This window comes from Protopterus annectens, chromosome 3.part1, assembly GCF_019279795.1.
Source record: "Protopterus annectens isolate FY-2018-M chromosome 3.part1, PAN1.0, whole genome shotgun sequence".
Classification (NCBI taxonomy): Eukaryota; Metazoa; Chordata; order Ceratodontiformes; family Protopteridae; genus Protopterus; species Protopterus annectens.
The window spans coordinates 1,357,390,189-1,357,411,772 of NC_056732.1; the positions used below are offsets into that span (position 1 = coordinate 1,357,390,189).

At 40.1% G+C, this 21,584-nt stretch overlaps 1 protein-coding gene across 1 annotated transcript in view; it reads right to left on the reverse strand.

Annotated features, from left to right (window-relative positions):
- Nucleotides 1–21,584, reverse strand: part of LOC122797773 (microtubule-actin cross-linking factor 1-like) — an 899,011-nt gene that overhangs the window by 543,125 nt on the left and 334,302 nt on the right. The window contains exon 13 of the mRNA XM_044066295.1: nt 910–1,136. Within this exon, the coding sequence (XP_043922230.1) occupies nt 910–1,136 (227 nt within the window). The remainder of the gene's footprint in view (nt 1–909; nt 1,137–21,584) is intronic.

Consider the following 21,584-nt stretch of genomic DNA (forward strand, 5'->3'; position numbering starts at 1 on the left):
CTAGCACTTACCTTGCTCATATTTGCTCATCATATACTAGCTTTTTCCTAACAGGGTCATATCCCAACCCTGTTTAGGATAAAGCATGTAATCTGTGAATAAATTATTTTTTTCTCCTCATTGTCTCTCAACCAGCAGCTTTTAAGGAGCCCTCACACAGTGAATGATGATCAGATGATCAGATGACCAGGGGCCTCCTACAGCTGTGTATATCACCAGGGCCTAACACTAGCTAGGATGTTAGTGTTACTGAGGAAAGTGCACACCAGCAAGATTTAACTAAATCAAGGGACTGTGTAAATGGTAAAACATTTAATGAAATTATGAAGCATGCTACTTGACAAAACACAGTTACTACAACTGGAGACACCTGTGAATTTTAAAAGTGAAGAAGAGGTGTTAGTTCTTAGGATTCTTTATCCTATAAGCTACTATTATCCACCGAGTTTATTAATTACACAATAAAGGTGTACTAGCTTTTGTTGGTTTGACAAACAGATAACAAAATATCAAAATAAAAACAAACTGTGGTTTGGAGGCACCCCCCAGAAGAGTCCACTGGAGCTTAAAACTGGCTATGTCAGTGTCTGATGAAGTTCTCTTTGAAAGAAAGAAAGCATTACTGTTGGTTAATAAACTTAAGGTGTCTCCTGAACACAGTTCATCCATGGCTTTTCTTTTAGTAGTATTTACTTTTAATGATATCATTTCTCTTGTGGTACATTCTGAAGATGGATATTTCTGCTAACTAGAAAAAAACATAGTGTTTTTATAACTTTTGGCTAAGTAAAAATCTCCATGCTTTCCCCTTCCCCCAACCCCATGATACCTGCGTGCTTCTACTCTGGCAAGTAGCACAGCACTCAGAACGTAGGTTACAAATTGTAGGCACTTCATGTTCAACATTACCTGCATGGCATTCAGCCTTTGTCTGATTGTCTCTGGATCAGAGCCAGCCTCATCCATATCTAAGACCATCTGCTGGGTGTCAGTCAGAGCCACAGCAAGCTCTGCTAGGTCATGCCAGAACCTCTCAGCAAGGTTCAGCAAGTGAACGAGCCATTGTTCCCTCTCCTGTGACTGATCACAGAGTTTGGCCCAACACTGATCCAGCTGGTTCACCTTGTCTTGTATGGCTGCAGAAAAAAATAAATAAATAAAATATCACAGAGTCATATGAATCTGACAGTAGCAAACTCATAGGATTTGAATGTAATCAGAGTTGCATAATGCCTTCTGTGTATGCTAGTGTGGAATTCACACCATTGATACATTATTATTTTATGTACATTTCTAAAAATAAAACATAAAGCTAAACATACTTCATAAAGAATAAATACAACAGGTATGCTTCAGTGGACTGAACCTCTATGATGATAGAAATTGATGATTTTCAAGTTTTAGATCAAGAACCTCAGCTAAAATCCAGTACTTGAAGATTAAAACAGGGTGCAAAGGACTACAGTGCTAAGGTAATTTTACTCTTCGGATATGGTAGGCCACATAGGACCACTGGCCTCTTTGTCTAGTTGGAAGATATCCTGAGGAAAGCTATAGAATCATGACTTCTAGTTATGAATGATGGAGTTATTTCCATAGAGTGGTAGCCACATTTTCTTTCTTTTTTCTACAAATCAGATCCATGCAACCCTGCAAATTTTACTGTTCTACCAAAATGACCTGGAATCAACACCTCACAGGACAAGGTTGCAAAAATGACCAACAATACAGGTGAGTAAATTTAAACTGATTTATTCTTTGGGTAGTAAGCATAACTTTCTGATACAATGACAAAATGACGTTTTTCATTTTACACAAGTTTTAAATAGCAATTATTCAAAAATAATCACAGGAAGTAACACAACATTGCTCATTTTATGTCTCCTGTTTAACCTTGCTTAAATGCCCCCCCCCCCCCCCCCACACACACACACACCCTGCATAGAGACTGACATAGATGCTGTTCAAGTGTGAAAATGGGATCTGTTTGATGGTGGCCAATACAGGGGTCATCTTCTTTTCCGAAGGTGCAGTGAACTTGCTGGTTATGTTAGCTAAGGTAATACAGGGAGTGGCTCCCTGCCTGGAGATGTGTGGGGCTTTGTCTTCCACAGAAATGCAGCTGTTAAATTCCACAATGAGCTTGTTTTTTCTTACATGCCAAATGTGAAAAAATAAATGTGCTGTTATGATATGGCGTGCTGACAGGCAAATCCCCATGTTACAATACTACAGTTATAATAAGGGTATTACGGTTATTTTTATTTGATACAAGCACAATTCATATACAATCAAAGAGAACATCTAAAAGAGGAAGTGGAGACCTTGAAATTGCAATCTGTCAGCCTCATACCATGATCAAGATAAAGTTGTTCATGTATGACCTATCTGACATTAAACTAACTTCACATTAAGCTCATGTAACTGGTTAGATACCATATGTTCAGTAATTTATTCAAAGCAACCATCATGCAGAGGTTTGTCCTAAAATATCTCCCAGTGTACTCTAGTTTATGCCTTTAAATTTTCTATTTTAAGTATACTATTCCCACAGTTTCCCTTATACCTTATAAGACTACTGAAATATTTATATGTTGCAGTCATGTCATTTACTGTCCTCTCTTCTCCATCGAAAAATATTTAGTCTTTCAGTATTTCCTCATATATAATATTATGTGAGACATATATCAATTAGCTATGTCTCTGTTCTTCTTGTAAGTAAATGTGGTCTCCAGAACTGGACACAGTACTGGAAATATGGCTTCATAGGTTAAGGTAACTATAAAGGAACATTCATTTTATTCTTTCGACTTTGTACAAGTCTGTTTACAAGTTTCTCTTTTTCTTAATACATGTCCATATTCTGTCAGATTTCAAGTTATCTGCTTTTGTAACAATTGTCTGTTTCTTATTTTTACTTTATTTCATTCCATACGCTTTGATTTATAAATGTTACATGCATTATTTTTACCAGGATGTATTAGGCACACTGGCCAAGTCATCTTGCAATGTGTTAAAAAGTGTGAAGAACATATAAAAATATACATTAGTTATTATTTGAGTATCATAGCACATTCTATCATGTTCCAAAAATCCATTCATCAATTGTCATATCAACATAGCCATTAGCTAAAATGGCACTCTATGGACTTAAAATGATATAAAATTCATATTTTATTTTGGAGGTCTTCATCCCCTATCAAACTGTGGGCTGTGCACTACACATATTATTTAACCTAACTCTGAATTGCATCATCCTGTGTAACAGGAGAGTTTCCCAGAGGAAACACATTGATTATTGGCTAGAAATGATGAATTCAGCTTATTCATCCCCACTTGTGGCTCAACACACCAGGTATATTATTATTCCAGTGGGAGGATATGTGATTTTTGTGATGGGCATGCATCCAATATGTTAAAGGCCTGATTCACAGTGTGCAGAATGAGTAGCTGACCATAGAGGTAAGTAGGGCTCTGTGCCATTTCCTCACATGTGTGACTTAATATGAACAATGTTCAGACATATCATAGACTTTTTTCCTTTTTAAATATAATTTTTTTAACAAGTTAAGTATCAAGATGTACTACAGTTGAAAAAACAAGTTCAGATAAGAAGAGTTAACACTATATTGAGTATTTGCTTAAAATCAAGGACATAAATATATTGCATTCATTACTGGATAATGTATCACTACACCTATGCCAAGATCATACCTGTAGACAGATGTCTCAGATCATCAACCGGTCTTCAGAAAAAGCAAGCAATAATGCCCTGTAGCGTAGGTGATGCAAGGAAATAGTGGATGGTCCATGGGAACCTGCAGGCTGCAAAACTGCAGGTAGAGGGCCTCCCACCCCTAGAAGTCCATTATTTACCTATAACACCTTGCTGGGCATTATTGGAATTAAAATGAGCAATCTGTAAAATTATTTTGCATTTGGTTTCTTATTAGTATATACACATTTATGTATTTATGTAAAATAGTTCCTTGGCCTAATGTTTCAGAGATGGTATAGGACATGTAATTGTTGTTGGAGACAATATTTTACATACATTGTATGCACTGTATGTATTAAATAATATCTACACAAACGCACCCCCACACACACACATCATTGATACTGTTGCTGCAGTTTCTTTCTTTAAGTTCTGTGTTTTTTTCCACAGGTCCCCACTCGTGGGTTTTCAAAAGCCATGATTAGCACAGGGAATGGAAATGGCAGATCCCTGTATTTGCTGTTGCACATAACTGCCTTAGTTCTGTCTTGCAAGCTTCACCTGCAAAGCTATGGAGTGTATTACAACTGACCCCATTTATTGCGATATTAAGAAACTTATTTGACCTGATTCCCAACAGTTTAGCTTTGTAGTGGGTAGAAACTATCTACTGTATCTTGTTAATTTCTTCTAAATGGCAACATAGTCCCTAGACAGTGGGCATGTGGTACATAGATCTACTCTGAAACATTGACACCCATATAACTGAATGTCATTTTCCTAAGACAAAAATCACAAAAACTGAAATACCTGAGCAGCGAAGTTTTCCCTGGGTAAGTAAATACTTGCTGAACATGCCGTTTTCTCCACTGTAGTGTGATCCCGGAGTTGGTATATATACTTAAGGAGGTATGGGGGGTGCAGCCCCCCGCACTGAGGGTTGTGGGTGGTGTAGGCCCCCCACCTAGGTGGATTTACTTACATTGGTTTATGTTTCATGTCAGTATGTGCAAGTGTTTACTTACCCTGGGAAAACGCTGCTGTTCGATTATGTCAGTTTTCACGATTTTCGTTTTGGGAAAATGTTGTTTGGTTATCTGGGACTCGATGTTTCAATGTAGATCTGAGATACACATGACATATCTTCACTGTTCCCCATGCTGCTGTAATATTCTTCTTTTTTCGGCTTTTCCCGGTTAGGGGTCGCCACAGCGAATCACCCGTCCGCTCATGATTGGCAGTGGAGTTTTACGGTGCCAAGGTGCCAGCCTGGCACCCAACCTTCCACAGAAGGCACACGCATGCACACACTCACACCTAGGGCCAATTTGGAGTGTCCAATCCACCTGCAGCATGTCTTTGGGATGTGGGAGGAAACCGGTGTACCCGTAGAAAACCCATGCGACCACATGGAGGACATGCAGACTCTGCACAAAAGGCACTCCAGCCGAGAATCAAACCAGAGAACCTCTTGCTGTAAGGCAGCAATGCTAATCGCTGCACCACCGTGGCTGCCATAATACAAAACCTAAAAGCATTAAAAGTCAGCCTATATTTTGTAAGACTGATAGCAAACTGGCTAAAAGATAGTATCCACATACTGTGAGTTGCAGGAGCCTTATCAAAACATATGAAAGTGACCAGTGGTGTTCCTCAGAGTCTGATGCTGGGACCTCTCCTTTTTTCTTTTACTTCTCAGATCTTCAAGCAAAGAGATGAGACCTATAACTAACAAAGTATGCAAATGACTACAAACTGTGAGTTGTTGTTAAGTCACTCTGACTCCAAAACTCTCCTGTATGAACTTTCCATAGAAAACTCATTGTGTACCAAAAATGGGCTCTAGAAAGTGTAGTAATGTCATTTTTGCAGATAATACAATACCTTCTCTCGCCTTATCATACTATGTAGACAACACAACATTTCAAAATGAGCAAATAGTCAGGGACCTAGGATCTTGGGTTGATAATTCCCTCTCTTTTACCATCATGTGACAATGTCTGTCAAAAATATGTTATTTAACACAGCTAACTGCAAAAGATCCAAGATGACCTACAACTCAAACAGCTCAAAGACAACCTACAGCAGTCCTTTACAAAATCTGAAGAATGCTTCAGCAATCTAAACTGCTCATAAATCTAAAGAAAACTAAGCTAATGCTATTTTCATTTCCAACCCAGCAATTAAACTTCTGCACATACCTCTCAACTGTACAGATTTTCACAGAATGTCCAGATGTTTGCCTCATATTTTTGGCCTGTTTTACGTAAAAGTATGGTTTTCTAGCAAATTATTGGCAAGTCGTTAAAGAGTGAAGATGGAAAATAATGACAGACATTTGAGTTTCAGACTTCATATCCATCAGAATATTCACGCTAATGCAAAACCTGTTATTCTATCAACTTTCTAAGTTTGTTCATAGGTTCATAGGTAGGTACTAGGCTATCTGCCCGAGGGCATTTATAAGCCTAGCCAGAATGTGTCGGCTTTTGCCACCCTATTGATTAATTAACTGATCCTCTGTCAAGCAGAGCCAATTAAGTGATCTCAGGGGTGTATTTTCTGTTTCCCATCCATTCGTCAAGGTTTCTCTTGAAGAGTGTTAGTGAGGGGCTCTGCCTGATGTAATTTGGAATTTTGTTCCAAAGCATGGGGAGTCTCTGTGACAGGAATCTATCCCTCCAGCATGTTCTATTTATTGTTGTGGCGAGGTTTAGCTAACTAGACAATGTGGTTTGCAGTGACTTGGATTTCTTTAGGTGGAGCATGTCCATCAATTTTGAGTTGGACATGGCTTTGTAAGTCAGACAGAGATCACCTCTGAGTAAGCGATATGCAACTGAGTACAGCTGGAGTTTTTCAGTCAGGCTGCATAGGGCATATGTTTGAGACCAGTAATCCTCTTGGTGAGGTACTTTTGTGGTCTTCCCAGCTGTTGGAAGTGTCTTGTGAGGTATATCCCAAATGGGGCATTGTACTCTATGATGGGTCTAATGAGTGACGAGTAGAGGGGCACTATAACCTCTTTATTTCTAGATGTGAACCCTTTAGTAATTAGATGGGCCACATAGAAGGATTTCCTAACTACTTTGGCAATATGATTGTCAAAGGAGAGATTACTATCTACCTGGGTCCCCAGATCTCTTATTACCTCTTCTGTATTAAGGGGGCTTGCCACCTATGTGGTAATTCGTGGGTGTTTTATTTTTCCCAAACAAGATGACTATGCATTTTTTGGCATTTAGCTTGAGGCCATGACTTTGACACCAGGTGTCTGTCTCAGTAAGGCCCTTTTGGAGGATGTCTGTGTCAGCCAGACAGTCAGTTATGGCTCCCAGTTTGCAGTCATCAGTGAACTTGGTTAGCCATAGTCCTCCTGTATTTTCCTGTATGTCTGAGAAGTATATGCCGAACAGTAGGGGTCCCAGGACTGAGCCTTGTGGGACACCACTTGTGACTGGTTTAGAGTAGGACCTGGAGCCCGCTATTCTTACTGTGTGAGTTCTGTCTGTAAGCCAGTTGGCAACCCATATCGTGATGTAGGGGGTTATGTTCAGGCTGGTGAGTTTTTCTGTAATACCCGAGTGTGTGTGTGTGTGTGTGGGGGGGGGTGTTGAAAGCCTTGGCGAGGTCAAGGTAGGCAGTGTGAACCACCTTTCTCTTGTCTATGGCATTGGTGACTGTCTCAAAGAAGTCCACCAGGTTTAGTAGACATGATCTGCCCTTAACAAAGCTGAACTGGGTCAGGTCAAGTGTTTGGAGGTTCCCAATGTCTTTGTTAATGAGTTCCATGATGATGAGCTCCATAGCCTTGCAGATCAGGCTAGTCAGGCTTATGGGGCGATAGTTATCAGGGTCAGTTATGGCCCCTCCTTTGTGGAAAGGAATAACCATTGCTGTGTGCCATTCTATGGGCACGTAGCCTGTGGAGAGGCTGAGGTTGAACAGTGTGTTTAGGTGGGGGGTTAGTTCATTCTATAGTTCATGCAAGATGCAGCCTGGGACACCATCTGGTCCCACTGATGCTGTGTTTTTGGCTTTTGAAAGGGCTGTTTTCACCTGTGTGTCTGTGATTTGTGGGACACTACACTTTTCCGGTATTGTTGTGGACCCTTTTGGAGGTGAGGGAGGGTGAAGTTTGCACTGAATCTATCTGCCAGGATGTTGGCAATATCAGTAGGTTCAGTATATTTTGTGCTATTTTGCACTAGTTCAGTGCATATCTGCGAGTTGCCACTTAGATTCTTAACATAGCTAAAGAAGGCTTTGTGGTTATCTTTTGAATCCTTGGCTATTTTTCTTTTGAAGTTAGCCTTGGATGATTTCATGAGGGACCTCAGTTTCTTACTGATACTGATCAGGGATGTCTTTCCTTCTTAGGATTTGCTTTTTTTTCTGAACTAGTTTCCTCCTTCTATTGTATAGCCTGTTTATTGCAGGGGTCCATCAAACTGGTTTCCTTCTCTTAGAGGAGTAAGTCTTGGTTTTACTAGGGATGGCATGATCCATGCATCCTTGTAGGTGCTCATAGAGTGCATTTGTAAAGGTTTCTGCATCTTGGGCAGCGTTATCCTTTAGCATGGGGGTTGTGAAACTTACCACCTCTGTCTTAAGTAAGGTGAAGTTTGCTTTGGAAAAGTTTTTTACTATGGTTTCCTTAGTTGGGGGTGGTGGTGAGGTGTGGGCATCCAGAGTGATTAGTTTATGGTCTGATTTAACCAGTGACAGGTTGACCTCCAGTGTGGAACACCTGTCACCCATGCTGGTGATGACCAGGTCCAATATGTTTTGACCTCTGGTAGGGGAGTTTACCAGCTGATCCAGGGCATGGGAGTTGATGAATTCCAGGAAGCGCTGGGCCTGGGAATTTGTACTCAAGTAGTTTTCCCAGTGAATGGTAGGGTAATTGAAATCGCCCAATATCAGGGTGTTTGGTAGGACCTTCATGTTTTCCAGTGTCTCCGGAAAGGTGGAGTGGTGGTCCTGGGTCATGGAGGGTGATCTGTAGCAGCCCACAATTTGCATTGCAGATTTGCCCAATGTTAGTTGCACATGGATGATCTCAGAGGTATCATGATGCACCACTAACCTGGAGGTGTAGGTATCCTTGATGAATATGGATACATCCCCTCCTTTTGTATTTCAGTCTGTGTTCTGTGGCCGAAAAGTGTGGTATGAGTTGTAGCCCGGTAGTGCTGGGGTGCACTCTAGCACCTTGAACCAGGTTTCAGTTACTGCACAGATGTCGACATTCTCCATACTGAGGAGTGCTTCGAGCGCGTGCATTTTGAGATTTTAAACTCCTGGCGTTGAGTAGCATAACCCTCAGTTTTCTGTTAATTGTGCTGTTTACGGAGGTGGGTTTGACCTTTGAGCCTTGCCTAAAAAAGGCACTATGGGGGCAGCAAGAGCCTTGGCCAGTATTCAAAAGCCTAGGGGTGACAGGTGCAAGCCGTCACTTGCGAAGCAACGCGGCTTGTCGAGCAAGTCATTCCAGGCTGACAGACACTGGATCCCCTTTGAATGACACCAGAAGCTTAGCCAATTGCTGAAATTTATCAATTTTTCTTTATACTGAGGTATCATTCTTGGTGAGGGCAGGATGTTACTCAGGGTCAGGGTCATACCAGCCTGGGCTACATGATCAGAGAGCTCTTCCATGTCTCTTTTCATGTAGTCCAGGGAGGTACATATCAGGTCATTCACACCAAGATGAACAATGACAGAGTCATATTTTACTTGTTCTGGAGTGACCTAAGTGCTTGTGTTATGTGGTGGATTCTGGCTCATGACAGGCAGCTAACAGTAACCTTCTGCTTGTCCAGCCTAGTGAGTGGGAAGTCATTGTGCCTGACTATAGAGTCACCTATTACTAGCGTATTAGGTATGTTATTTCACCTTAAGGGCTGTGATTGTGCGGCACACTGATTTTGTGTTTTATGTGTTGTCTGGTTTGTGACGGGAAGTGCAGATTGTTTGGGTGTTTGCTTTGGAGGACTCTGATGCTTTTTCAGGTTGTTATTTAGAGCCACTGAGTATGATTTTGTGTATTTATGTGTATTTTTTGCCATTGCTGTTTTAGTAGGTCTGTGTGCGGCTGGAGTTGTGGTGCAAGTGTTAACCTTCTCCTCTTGACTGTTTGTTCCAGTCTTGGGTGGAGACAGTTTAGCTTCCAGTTTGGCTGTATAATTGCATCTCTCACATATGTTAGTGTTTTGTGGTAGGAGGAGAGGGTTGTCTGTGTACATGAGGCAGTTGTAACATTGCCTCAGGATACCCAAATTCACCAGCTGGACTGGATCATGCACCTGAAGTTGCCCTTTGGTCGTGCCTGAATAGTAGGGCGAGCTGCTTGGATCCCCTTTGAATGACACCAGAAGCTTAGCCAATTGTTGAAATTTATCATTTTTTCTTTATACTGAGGTATCATTCTTGGTTAGATCAGGATGTTACTCAGGGTCAGGGTCATACCAGCCTGGGCTACATGATCAGAGAACTCTTCCATGTCTCTTTTCATGTAGTCCAGGGAGGTACATCTCAGGTCATTCACACCAAGATGAACAATGACAGAGTCATATTTGTACTTGTTCTGGAGTGACCTGAGTGCTTGTGTTATGTGGCGGATTCTGAGTCATGACAGGCAGCTAACAGTAACCTTCTGCTTGTCCAGCCTAGTGAGTTGGACGTCAGTGTGCCTGACTATAGAGTCACCTATTACTAGCTTATTAGGTATGTTATTTCACCTTAAGGGCTGTGATTGTGTGGCACACTGATTTTGTGTTTTATGTGTTGTCTGGTTTGTGACGGGAAGTGCAGACTGTTTGCGTGTTTGCTTTGGAGGATTCTGATGCTTTTTCAGGTTGTTATTTAGAGCCACTGAGTATGATTTTGTGTATTTATGTGTATTTTTTGCCATTGCTGTTTTAGTAGGTCTGTGTGCAGCTGGAGTTGTGGTGCAAGTGTTAACCTTTTCCTCTTGACTGTTTGTTCCAGTCTTGGGTGGAGACAGTTTAGCTTCCAGTTTGGCTGTATAATTGCATCTCTCACATATGTTAGTGTTTTGTGGTAGGAAGAGAGGGTTGTCTGTGTACATGAGGCAGTTGTAACATTGCCTCAGGAAACCCAAATTCACCAGCTGGACTGGAGAGTGCACCTGAAGTTGCCCTTTGGTCGTGCCTGAATAGTAGGGTGAGCTGCTTAATCACTCGGTTGGTGAGGGGTGAATAAAGAGCCTTGCCCTGCTGGGCAATCAATGTCAGGGTATATTAGTGCTTGCTATTAGGTCTGAGCCAGTGCTGGGCGGTAAGATGCTTTTTGAGTGCTTAGGTTGAGAGTTAGACTAGTTTCAAGGGAAAAACTGAAGAGGAGACTTAGTGGAGCCAGGAATAATTTAACCGTAGCTAACCGGCACTGCCCGGTGCGCAAAACCGTGCAAATGCTGTTTTTATAGTAGGGAAATGAAAGAGATAGAAATTAGCCCAAAATGGCCAATAAACTACTAACCTCTGGGCTGGAAACACTCCTCCAGGGACAGACAGGTTGCTCAAAGCTCCACTCTCTCACAGGTGAACAGAGAAACTTCCTTCTATCCAAGTAAGGTATGGGCAACTCAGAAACTAGTATCACAGCCCTGAATTCAGCACTAGCCTGAAAATTGGACTATACTAGCTTAGAAAGGTGGGAAACAAGGAATTTTTTTTTTTTTTTTGAAAAGATAAGGCAAAAACAGTAAAAAATACACTTAAAACAGCTTTAAATGACTACAGACGATCAGAAAAGGCTATCACACTTTAGTGTGTAGCCTACAACAGTTAAACAAATTATTTAAACAAAAAACAACTTTTTAAAAGTGCAGGCCGTCAAATAAGTACAATATGTCAAAAAAACAAGCTTCTAAATCACAATAAACGCTGGAAAATCTGCGTTTAGGCAGAAAACAGTTAAGTACAGCAAGAAAGTACAGAAAACTGATACTTAATCACTCCAAAGTCTCTCTCCTAAGCTAGAAGGCTTGTATCAGTTTAAGGCTTTCTAGTGCTACCCAGTAGGTTAGTTACAGGAAAGATGGGAAACAAGCGCAGATGTGGTCTTTTAAACCAGAAAGTTGAAAGAGACGGACAAACTGTCCAAATGGTCAATAAACTACATTTTCTGGGCCAAGAACCTCTCCTCTCATGGTAGACAGGCTACCTAGTGCTTACCACTCCCACTGATAAGCTAGAAGCCTTTCCTGAACACAGAAAGGCTTGCAGGGCTCAGAAGCATACTAACAGTCCTGGCTACAGCAACTCTGTATCTGGACTAGGCTAGTTACAGGAAAGGTGGAAACAAGTGCAAGTGTGGCTTTTAAACCAGAACATTGAAAGAGATGAAAAAAAAACTGCCCAAATGGCCAATAGCTACAATTTCTGGGCCAGGAACCACTCCTCCTGTGGTAGCTAGGCTACCTAATGCTTACCACTCCCACTGAAAAGCTAGAAGGCTTCTCTCCAACACAGGAAGGCTTGGGGGGCTCAGAAGCTTACAAAGAGTCCTAGAATACAGCAACTCTGTACCTGGACTAGACTAGTTACAGGAAAGGTGGGGAACAAGTACAAATGTAGGCTTTTAAGCCAGCAAGTTGAAAGAGATGGAAAACTGTCCAAACGGCCAAATAAACTACAATTTCTGGGCTAAAACTCACTCTTCCTATGGAGGATAAGCTACCTAGTGCTTACCACTCCCACTGATAAGCTAGAAGGCTTTCTTCCAACACAGAAAGGCTTGGGGGCTCAGAAGCTTACTAACAATCCTGGATACAGCAACTCTGTAACCGCGGACTAGGCTAGTTATAGGAAAGGCGGGAAACAGGCACAAGTGCGGCTTTCAAACCAGAAAGTTGAAAGAGATGGAAAAAAAACTGCTCAAACAGCCAATAGCTACAATTTCTGGGCCAGGAACCAATCCTCTTGTGGTAGATAGGCTACCTGATGCTTACCACTCCCACTGATAAGCTAGAAGGCTTCCCTCCAACACGGAAAGGCTTGGAGGGCTCAGAAGCTTACAAAGAGTCCTGGATACAGCAATTCTGTACCTGGACTAGACTAGTGACAGGAAAGACAGGAAACAAGCTCAAACACAGGCTTTTAAATCAGAGGTTGAAAGAGATGGAAAAGCTTCCCAAATGGCTAATAAACTATAATTTCTGGGCCAGAAACCACTCCTCCTGTGGTAGATAGGTTACCTAGTGCTTACCACTCTCCCTGATAGCCTAGAAGCTTCCCTCTAACACAGAAATGCCAGGGGGGCAGAAGCTTTACCAACAGTTGTCCTGGCAGTCTGTATCTGTACTTGACTAGTTACAGGAAAGGCAGGAAACAAGCTTAGATTTTTTTTTGTTACAGAAAAGCAGCTAAAACAGCAGTAAATACAATTCAAATTGTAGTGCAAGCCAGCACAACCAAGCGTGTAGCAACACTACGGCAAATACAGTTCAAATAAATGCAATTAAATTAACAAATGACTAAAAACAAGTGCAGAAGGCAGTAAATTAGGCTACTAACAAGCAGTAATAAGTGCAGAGTAAGAGTGACTGAACAGATAACAGCACACAGAAGAGCAACTAAGACAGTTACAGTAAGAGCAGATGAATAAGATATATATATATATATATATATATATATATATATATATATATATATATATTTTTTTTTTTTTTTTTTGAGGGAAGGAACAGAGCAGGATTAAGAGGCTACAGGGGTTGTCCTTTCTGAATGCTCTCTCTGTACACAGTAGGAGTGCCCGAAATCAGAATATGATCTCACTGCACTCAGTTGACTGAGCAAATGAGATAGGCCTAGAAGGAGTATCCAAATACAAATCTACAAGAGGGGCGGGCAATTTCAAAGCCACCAACATTAATACCAAAATAAGAACAAAGAAGTTGGATGGGGAACTAACTGTGGAGAGACAGCCACAACTTCAGTTGAGTTAATATTCAGTGAAAAACACAAATAAATAAATTAAATACAGTACTATATGCAAAAGAGCAGATAAAAGTGTACTTAAATTTACTTATACGTCCAGCTGATTTCAGGTAGATGTTAGCTGGCCAAAGCTCTGATATTAAGCAGAGATAACTGAAAATGTACCACTTATAGAAGGCAAGACAGGATGTCAGTGATGAGCTGAAACTATCCCCACTGCTATCAATGGCTACACAGAAATTCTAAAAAGTACTCTGTAGAGAGACAGCCATAACTTCAGTTGAGTTAATATTCAGTGAAAACACAAATAAATAAATTAAATACAGTACTATATGCAAAAGAGCAGATACAAGTGTACTTAAATTCACTTATACGTCCAGCTGATTTCATGTAGATGTTAGCCGGCCAAAGCTCTGATATTAAGCAGAGATAACTCAAAATGTACCACTTATATAAGGCAAGACAGGATGTCAGTGATGAGCTGAAACTACCCCCACTGCTATCAATGACTACACAGAAATTCTAAAAAGTACTCTGTAGAGAGACAGCCACAACTTCAGTTGAGTTAATATTCAGTGAAAAGCACAAATAAATAAATTAAATACAGTACTATATGTAAAAGAGCAAACTTGCCGCGGTGGTACGGCAGTAGCGTTGTTACCTCGCAGCAAGAGGTTCTCCCTTTCGATTCTCGGCTGAGCTTGGGAGTACCTTCTGTGTGGAGTCTGCATGTCCTCCCCGCGGTTGTGTAGCATTCGAAAGACATGCGTGCGTAAATGGGCGAGCCTTCGTTGAAGGTTGGGTGTCGAGCTGGCACCTCGGCGTTTCGTAAAAATCTACTGCCAATCATTAGCGGACTGGAGTTCCGCTGTGGCGACCCCTTACCTGGAAAAGCTGAAAGACAAACAACAACAACAACTATATGCAAAAGAGCAGATAAAAGTGCACTTAAATTCACTTATATGTCCAGCTGATGTCAGGTAGATGTTAGCCGGCCAAAGCTCTGATATTAAGCAGAGATAACTCAAAATGTACCACTTATATAAGACAAGACAGGATGTCAGTGATGAGCTGAAACTACCCCCACTGCTATCAATGGCTACACAGAAATTCTAAAAGTACTCTGTAGAGAGACAGCCACAACTTCAGTTGAGTTAATATTCAGTGAAAAACACAAATAAATAAATTAAATACCGTACTATATGCAAAAGAGCAGATAAAAGTGCACTTAAATTCACTTATATGTCCAGCTGATTTCAGGTAGATGTTAGCCAGCCAAAGCTCTGATATTAAGCAGAGATAACTCAAAATGTACCACTTATATAAGGCAAGACAGGATGTCAGTAATGAGCTGAAACTACCCCCCACTGCTATCAATGGCTACACAGAATTTCTAAAAAGTACTCTATAGAGAGACAGCCACAACTTCAGTTGAGTTAATATTCAGTGAAAAACACAAATAAATAAATTAAATACAGTACTATATGCAAAAGAGCAGATAAAAGTGTACTTAAATTCACTTATTCATCCAGCTGATTTCAGGTAGATGTTAGCTGGCCAAAGCTCTATTGTCCCTATTTTTGGGTATTTGCCCCCCCCTCCATTGTTTATGGCTTTGTCCAGATTTCATGATCTAGAGGTTGAGAGGTGTGCTTCTACAACTTAAAAATATTATCAGTTGATAATATTAGGATTGAGCTAGTAGAAAACACAAGTACTGGGTATACTGTAATAACTGACCACAGATTAAGATTCAATCAGCACATCCAACAGGCTGTTCAAAAAATCAACCATAAACTTGGACTTCTTTGTAAAGTCAAATTTTGCATTAGACCAGGCACACAAGACCATAGCTCAAACTCATCTATTCCCTAGTCTCCTGTATGTCTCATTAGCTTTGAAAAACTTACAGCTCTCTCAGCTAGCCAAACAAAAGCAATCCTATAGCAAGATTATAAAGTCTACAAGTAACCACATTAACCCAATGCATCACTGTCTTACCCTTCAGTCCCTTAACTGTTTGGAACTACCTAATCTGTTAGCCCACACACACATTAAGATCTGTTAGAATGCAATCACATTAATATCTGTTGGTCTACACTCACATTAAGACCTTTTAGCACACACATTAATATATGTTAGCCGACACTCACATTAAGACCTGTTAGCACACACATTAAGATCTGTTAGAACACAATCACATTAAGATCTGCTAGCCTACACTCACATTAACATCTGTTAGCACACACTCATGTTAAGATCTGTTAGCACATGCTCACATTAAGACCTGTGAGCACATACTCACATTAAGATCTGTTAGCCCACACTCACGTTAAGATCTGTTAGCACACACTTACATTAAGATATGTTAGCTTACACTCACATTAATATCTGTTCATGCATACTCACACCAAGATTTGTCAGCACACACTTACATAAAGATCTGTTAGCACACACTCACATTAAGATCTGTTAGAACTCACTCCCATTAAGATCTGTTAGAACTCACTCATATTAAGATCTGTTAGCACATACTCACATTAAGATCTGTTAGAAAATAATTGAACTAGGATCTGTTAGCACACATTTGCATTAAGACTGCCCACTAGATTCTCTGTATATAGCCCATACAGGTGCTCTTTCAACAATCAGGTATTAAACTGATACTTGCCTCACAAAAAACTGTGATCACTGAACCAACGCTTAGTGCTTACTCAAAAATGTAAAAGTCATAAATGGTGACTGCTGATATACCCTGAATACATTGCTAAACTGTGGAACTTTCTCCCAACAAACATCAGAAATATTTCCTCTCATTTACTATTTAAGACCACCCTGAAAATAGAACTGTCAACAAAATGGTCCTGCACTTGTAGCACTCTCATTACTAAGTCCCTTCTTACTGTAATCCTTTTCCATACATACTTTAAAATCCCAATAGAATCATGCATATCTACAAAATAATTTTGCCCTTGTACCAGCAGCATTACTAAGTCCACTCCTTATGCAACCAAAGCAAGTAAGCATGATAAAATCCACAAACTTTCTTACCTATTTACATGTTTCAGGTGAATAACTGGTTGAATAAAACTTGCATATTCCTCATCTGCTGTCTGCATACTAAAAGTTCACTGTGACTTTGTACATGAGCTATACATAATGTGTAAAATTGTGTTGAATGTTCTTTAGATATGTGTGACTTTAGCATGCTGTAAATACTGTATGTATGTTTAACATGGTGATCAGCTGTTGAGATGAGTATAGCTCAGTGTTTTGTAATATATTTTATTGTTAGCTCCTACTAATTGCCTGTGATAAAATTTCTAATGTAGAGCTTTCCTCCCAGGCCTTCACTGAAAATGGGATTTGCCCATTTGCCTATTTGGAATTTCGCAGAAATCAAATACTAGTAAATAAATAAAATAAATATCTTCAAAGTCTAAAGAGGAAATCATTCCCTTGTACTCAAAATTGATCAAACAAATTACTGAGTAAAATATTCTGTTTGGCATTTATCTCACTAAAGATAGCAAACAATTAGAAATGCCCCAAAGGCTCTTAACCAAAATGAATACAGGTCTAAAGTCCCTGGACTATCAAGAGAACCTCTATCCTTCTATTCATTGTCTTATAGGCTTTTGAGGTGAGATTTTTATCTCGCTTACTGTTTCAAAATGTGCTATAATGAACTTCAGCTACTCCATGTTCAAATCACCATAGGCAAAATCCAATAATCAAATATAACCCCCCCCCCCTGCTATCACTAGGGAATAGGTCCTTAATGTCCTCAATAAGCCCAGAACACTGCATCAGTGGGCTCAGACAATATCTCAGGAAGCCTTCTAAATACCATGAAACATGATCTATCAGGCCCTCTGGAATTGCTATTTAACTGTAGCCTCCAAACAGGCTTCAAACCTTATGAATGGAGAACAGCAACAGTCATCCCTCTGCGCAAAGGTGGACTATCTACAGACCCTGGAAACATCAGGCCCATAAGTCTCAATAGTCTTATATGCAAACCATGGAAAGAATTATTATGAAAATGATCAATAATTATATAGTAACCCTCCAGACACTGGACGCAACCCAGTTTGGTTTCGTCAAGGGCAGGTCATGCCTACTCAACCTGGTGGACTTCTTTGAAAAGGTCACCAAAGCAATGGATGAGGGCAAAATGGTTCACACTGCCTATCCTGACCTTGCCAAGGCATTCAACACAATACCCTACTCGGACATGGTTGACAAATTCAAGAGGTTAGGTACAAACCTGTATGTCACCCAGTGAATAGCCAACTAGCTCACAGACAGGACCCAGAAAGTTAGAATTGGGGAGTCCACCTCTAGAAAGAGGCCCGTTACAAGTAGAGTCCTTCATGGATCGGTCTTTGGACTGCTCATTTTTGCATTTACTTTTCTGAAGTCAAGACCAATGTCAATGGTTACTGGCTGATGAAATTTGCAAATGATTGCAAATTAGGAGCTGCCATATCCTACACCGACACAAATGTTCTCCAGGAAGGGCTGACACAGACAAACAACTGGTGTCAGAGCCATGGACTAAAATTAAATGCCAAGAAATGCATAACAGTATCATTTAGGAAGTCATCCATCCCTGGTAACTATCATATTGACAACACACCCCTTAGAGTTGACTCAGTAGTCAAGGACTTAGGAACACATATAGACAGTAATCTATCCTTTGACCATCATGTGTCTACAAGTAGTGAGGAAATCATTCTATGTTGCAAAATGTATAAACAAAGGTATGGCATCTAGGTCCAAGGAAGTCATTCTGCTGTATTCGGCATTTATCAGACCTGTCATTGAGTACAGTGCCCCCTTTGGTATGTACCTAACCAAGCATATACAACAAATGAAACATCCACAGAGGTTCCTCACTAAAATAATACAGGGCATATGTAAAATGTCCTATGCAGACCGCCCCAAGGCCCTATCCATGTATTCTCTTTCATACAGGCTGCTGAAGGGAGATCTATGCCTGGCATACAGGGCATTGTCAAACTCCACTCTGATAGATCTCCAACATATCTGCAAAACAAACAGCAAAAGAATCACCCATTCTAAAGATTTAAACCTTGACTGTGATATAAAAAGGACCTGCTGGAGAGATAGTTATGTATTCCAGAGACTACTCAATCTCTGGAACAGGCTCCCCATCCATGTGAAGCAGAGTTTCCACCTAACCCAATTCAAGTGTAACTTGGACGTTTGGATGGGGAACAGGAAATTCATCCCTGGCTTGGCACCTATGTCTCTAATAGACACAGGCAGTCTGTAAATGTTTCTTCTCCCAAGCCTCTGCTTACACTTATCAAGGATTCCAGAACTTGTCAGAGATTTGGGATGCTTGGCTAGGCTTAAAAAGACCCTTGTGGTCATTAGCCTAGTAAACATCTATGAACTTATAAGAGATCTAGTTGTCATGAACCTCCTGCTTCTCTAAAAGTCTAGTGGCTCCCCAATACTACAACCAGGGACCTAAGTCTTCATTTACAGATTTTAAAAAAACATGGTGGAAGGCAGGTTTATAACTCAACTCCTCTCAAACGTCCGGAGTAAAATTGCCTTGCATGTTAAGCAGCATGACTCAATATCTTCCTTTAAACACAACGTAAATGACTGGATGGATACTCATACATTTACTCCAGGGCTGATTGGTATGGTTCCCCTGGAGAAAACAGGATCCTCCAAGGGCGGATACTGGTAATGTGTAAATGGTCACAAGACCAAATGGTCTTCTAATACCTGTGAAACAATGAATCTATGAATTGTTTTTGTCTATTTTATTTTTCTTGCTCACTAACTGTTGCTTTTTAAGAGCAGCTCCAGTAAATGATTTCAGTCTATGTGCACAGATGTTGTGCTAGACTAGGTGTTCGTGGGATTCACCGATAATGCAAACCCATTTTGTAATTACAGAGTACTTTCTTGAGTTTTGGCATGCATTTGACAACTCTTAGAATCTTCAAGTAAGTATTGGATTGTTCGTGAAATGAAAGTTTATGTCTCAAAGCCTACTTTCAGGTAATATAAAAGGTTTTCCTTATTGCCAGGATTATGATAATCCATCTTTTATCAGTAAGTTAATAGCTAAGGCATATGGCTAGAATAAGACTGTTATTGTTTTTAGTTTCTTTAATAAAGTAGATCACAGACATTTATGGACATACAGTCCCTCAGGCTATGTTTAAATTTTTTGTCCAAGTTAAAAGTTGAATGGTCAAGAGAAAGCCTTGTGCCAAAGAAGTCCAACTTGACCAGTGTAATGTATAGTTTATGTCTAACTCAAGGAATCTTAACGACAAAAAAACAATAGCCCAGACTCAAACCATTCAAGCAACTCTATGTATGGCTAAATTGTCTTTTTGTCCCTCCTATCCAGAAATAGCTGCAGAATTCTCATAACTGCTCAGCTTCTTCCTCTTCAGTATCCATTGTTGGAGCCATAGTCATAGACACAGCAATAGCTAGCAATCCCAGTGCCCTGTGCTGTTCGCCAATATGGTACCCTTTCTTATCTTTTTAAACTGTAGCAAACTTCTTGCTACATTTTGCTACTTTTGTAGTACGTGCTTTCTACAGTCTATAGTGTACACAGAACACTAAAGTGCTTCCGTTCTTAATGCAAATACAATGCTGGTATTCATTTTTGAAAACTGGTAATGCACTAAAGGTCGGTTGGCATCTTCCAATCATGGCTCTACCACTGTGAACATGGGATGGCTGACCCCTTTGTCCCATCCTAGCTACACCTCTGGTTGAAGCATAAACTTGTATCACTATTAGACTGAATGGCTTGGCTTGGCCTGGTGTCTCATTGAGATCATTATAACATTTTTTTGGATTGTAACCAAACATTATTTTGGGCACCATTTTTTTAACTATGAGGGCTGCTTCTGTAAGATTCTTGTCTACATCAGATCTAATGATTATCTGATGCAAAATACAATACACTAGATACAATGCTTCATTTAAAGAGTGGAGATAAATGATGCTACAGTGTATGTCAGGGATTGGGACTGTAGAATGTAATAGTAGGTCAGTGGGGAAATTTGGCAGTTTATAGGATAATAGAAAAATTGAAATTAAACAGAGAAGTGGGAAAGCATAGTAAGCAGATCCAGTGTCAGGTTAGATGTAAACAAAGGGCAATGATAAAACTATCTGCCTTTTAAGAAAAATTAGATCTATGGATGTAACATTAGAGGTAGTTTAGCAGTATGTAAATAAGATGTTGCAAACAAAGTTTACTTTTCACCTCACTATGGACAAAAAAATGGTGTTTACTGATGTCATTTTATACGAAGAATGGGGATTTTTGTTAAGCCATAAAAAGTGTATTAAAGTGCTCTCACAATCCAACAATAAATTATGCACTGCTAACTTTGAAAATGTTGCAGTTTATTTACAAGAAGGGAGACAAAGGTTTAATACAAAACTGGTAATGATATTTTAACTCAGCAACTTAACCAAAAAGTAAAAAGGTCACACAGACAAACCAATTAGTGAAAACCACAAGAAAAACATAGCCAAGACAGACTTTTCATTGTGTGATACCTTAAACCTGTAATAGAGGCCCATTGGATATATGCAAATGAACCCCTTAAGGACATCAAATGTTTCAGCTATGGCTTCTAAATGTCCAAGACCTTTCCTCTTTTCCTTTTAAGTCTTTATGGACAGATTCAGACCAACAAAGCTAAAAGCCACTAGCTGTGGATATGCATGTTTCAGCCTTCTTATGTCCTCATCAGCAAAGCATAAGTGGACTGTTTGGCATACTCTAGAAACAACGGCTGTTTAAACCCTCACCCTAGCTTCTGACTCAGCAATGTGTGACTACCAAATTTATAGCTGCCTAAACACAGGGTTTAAGA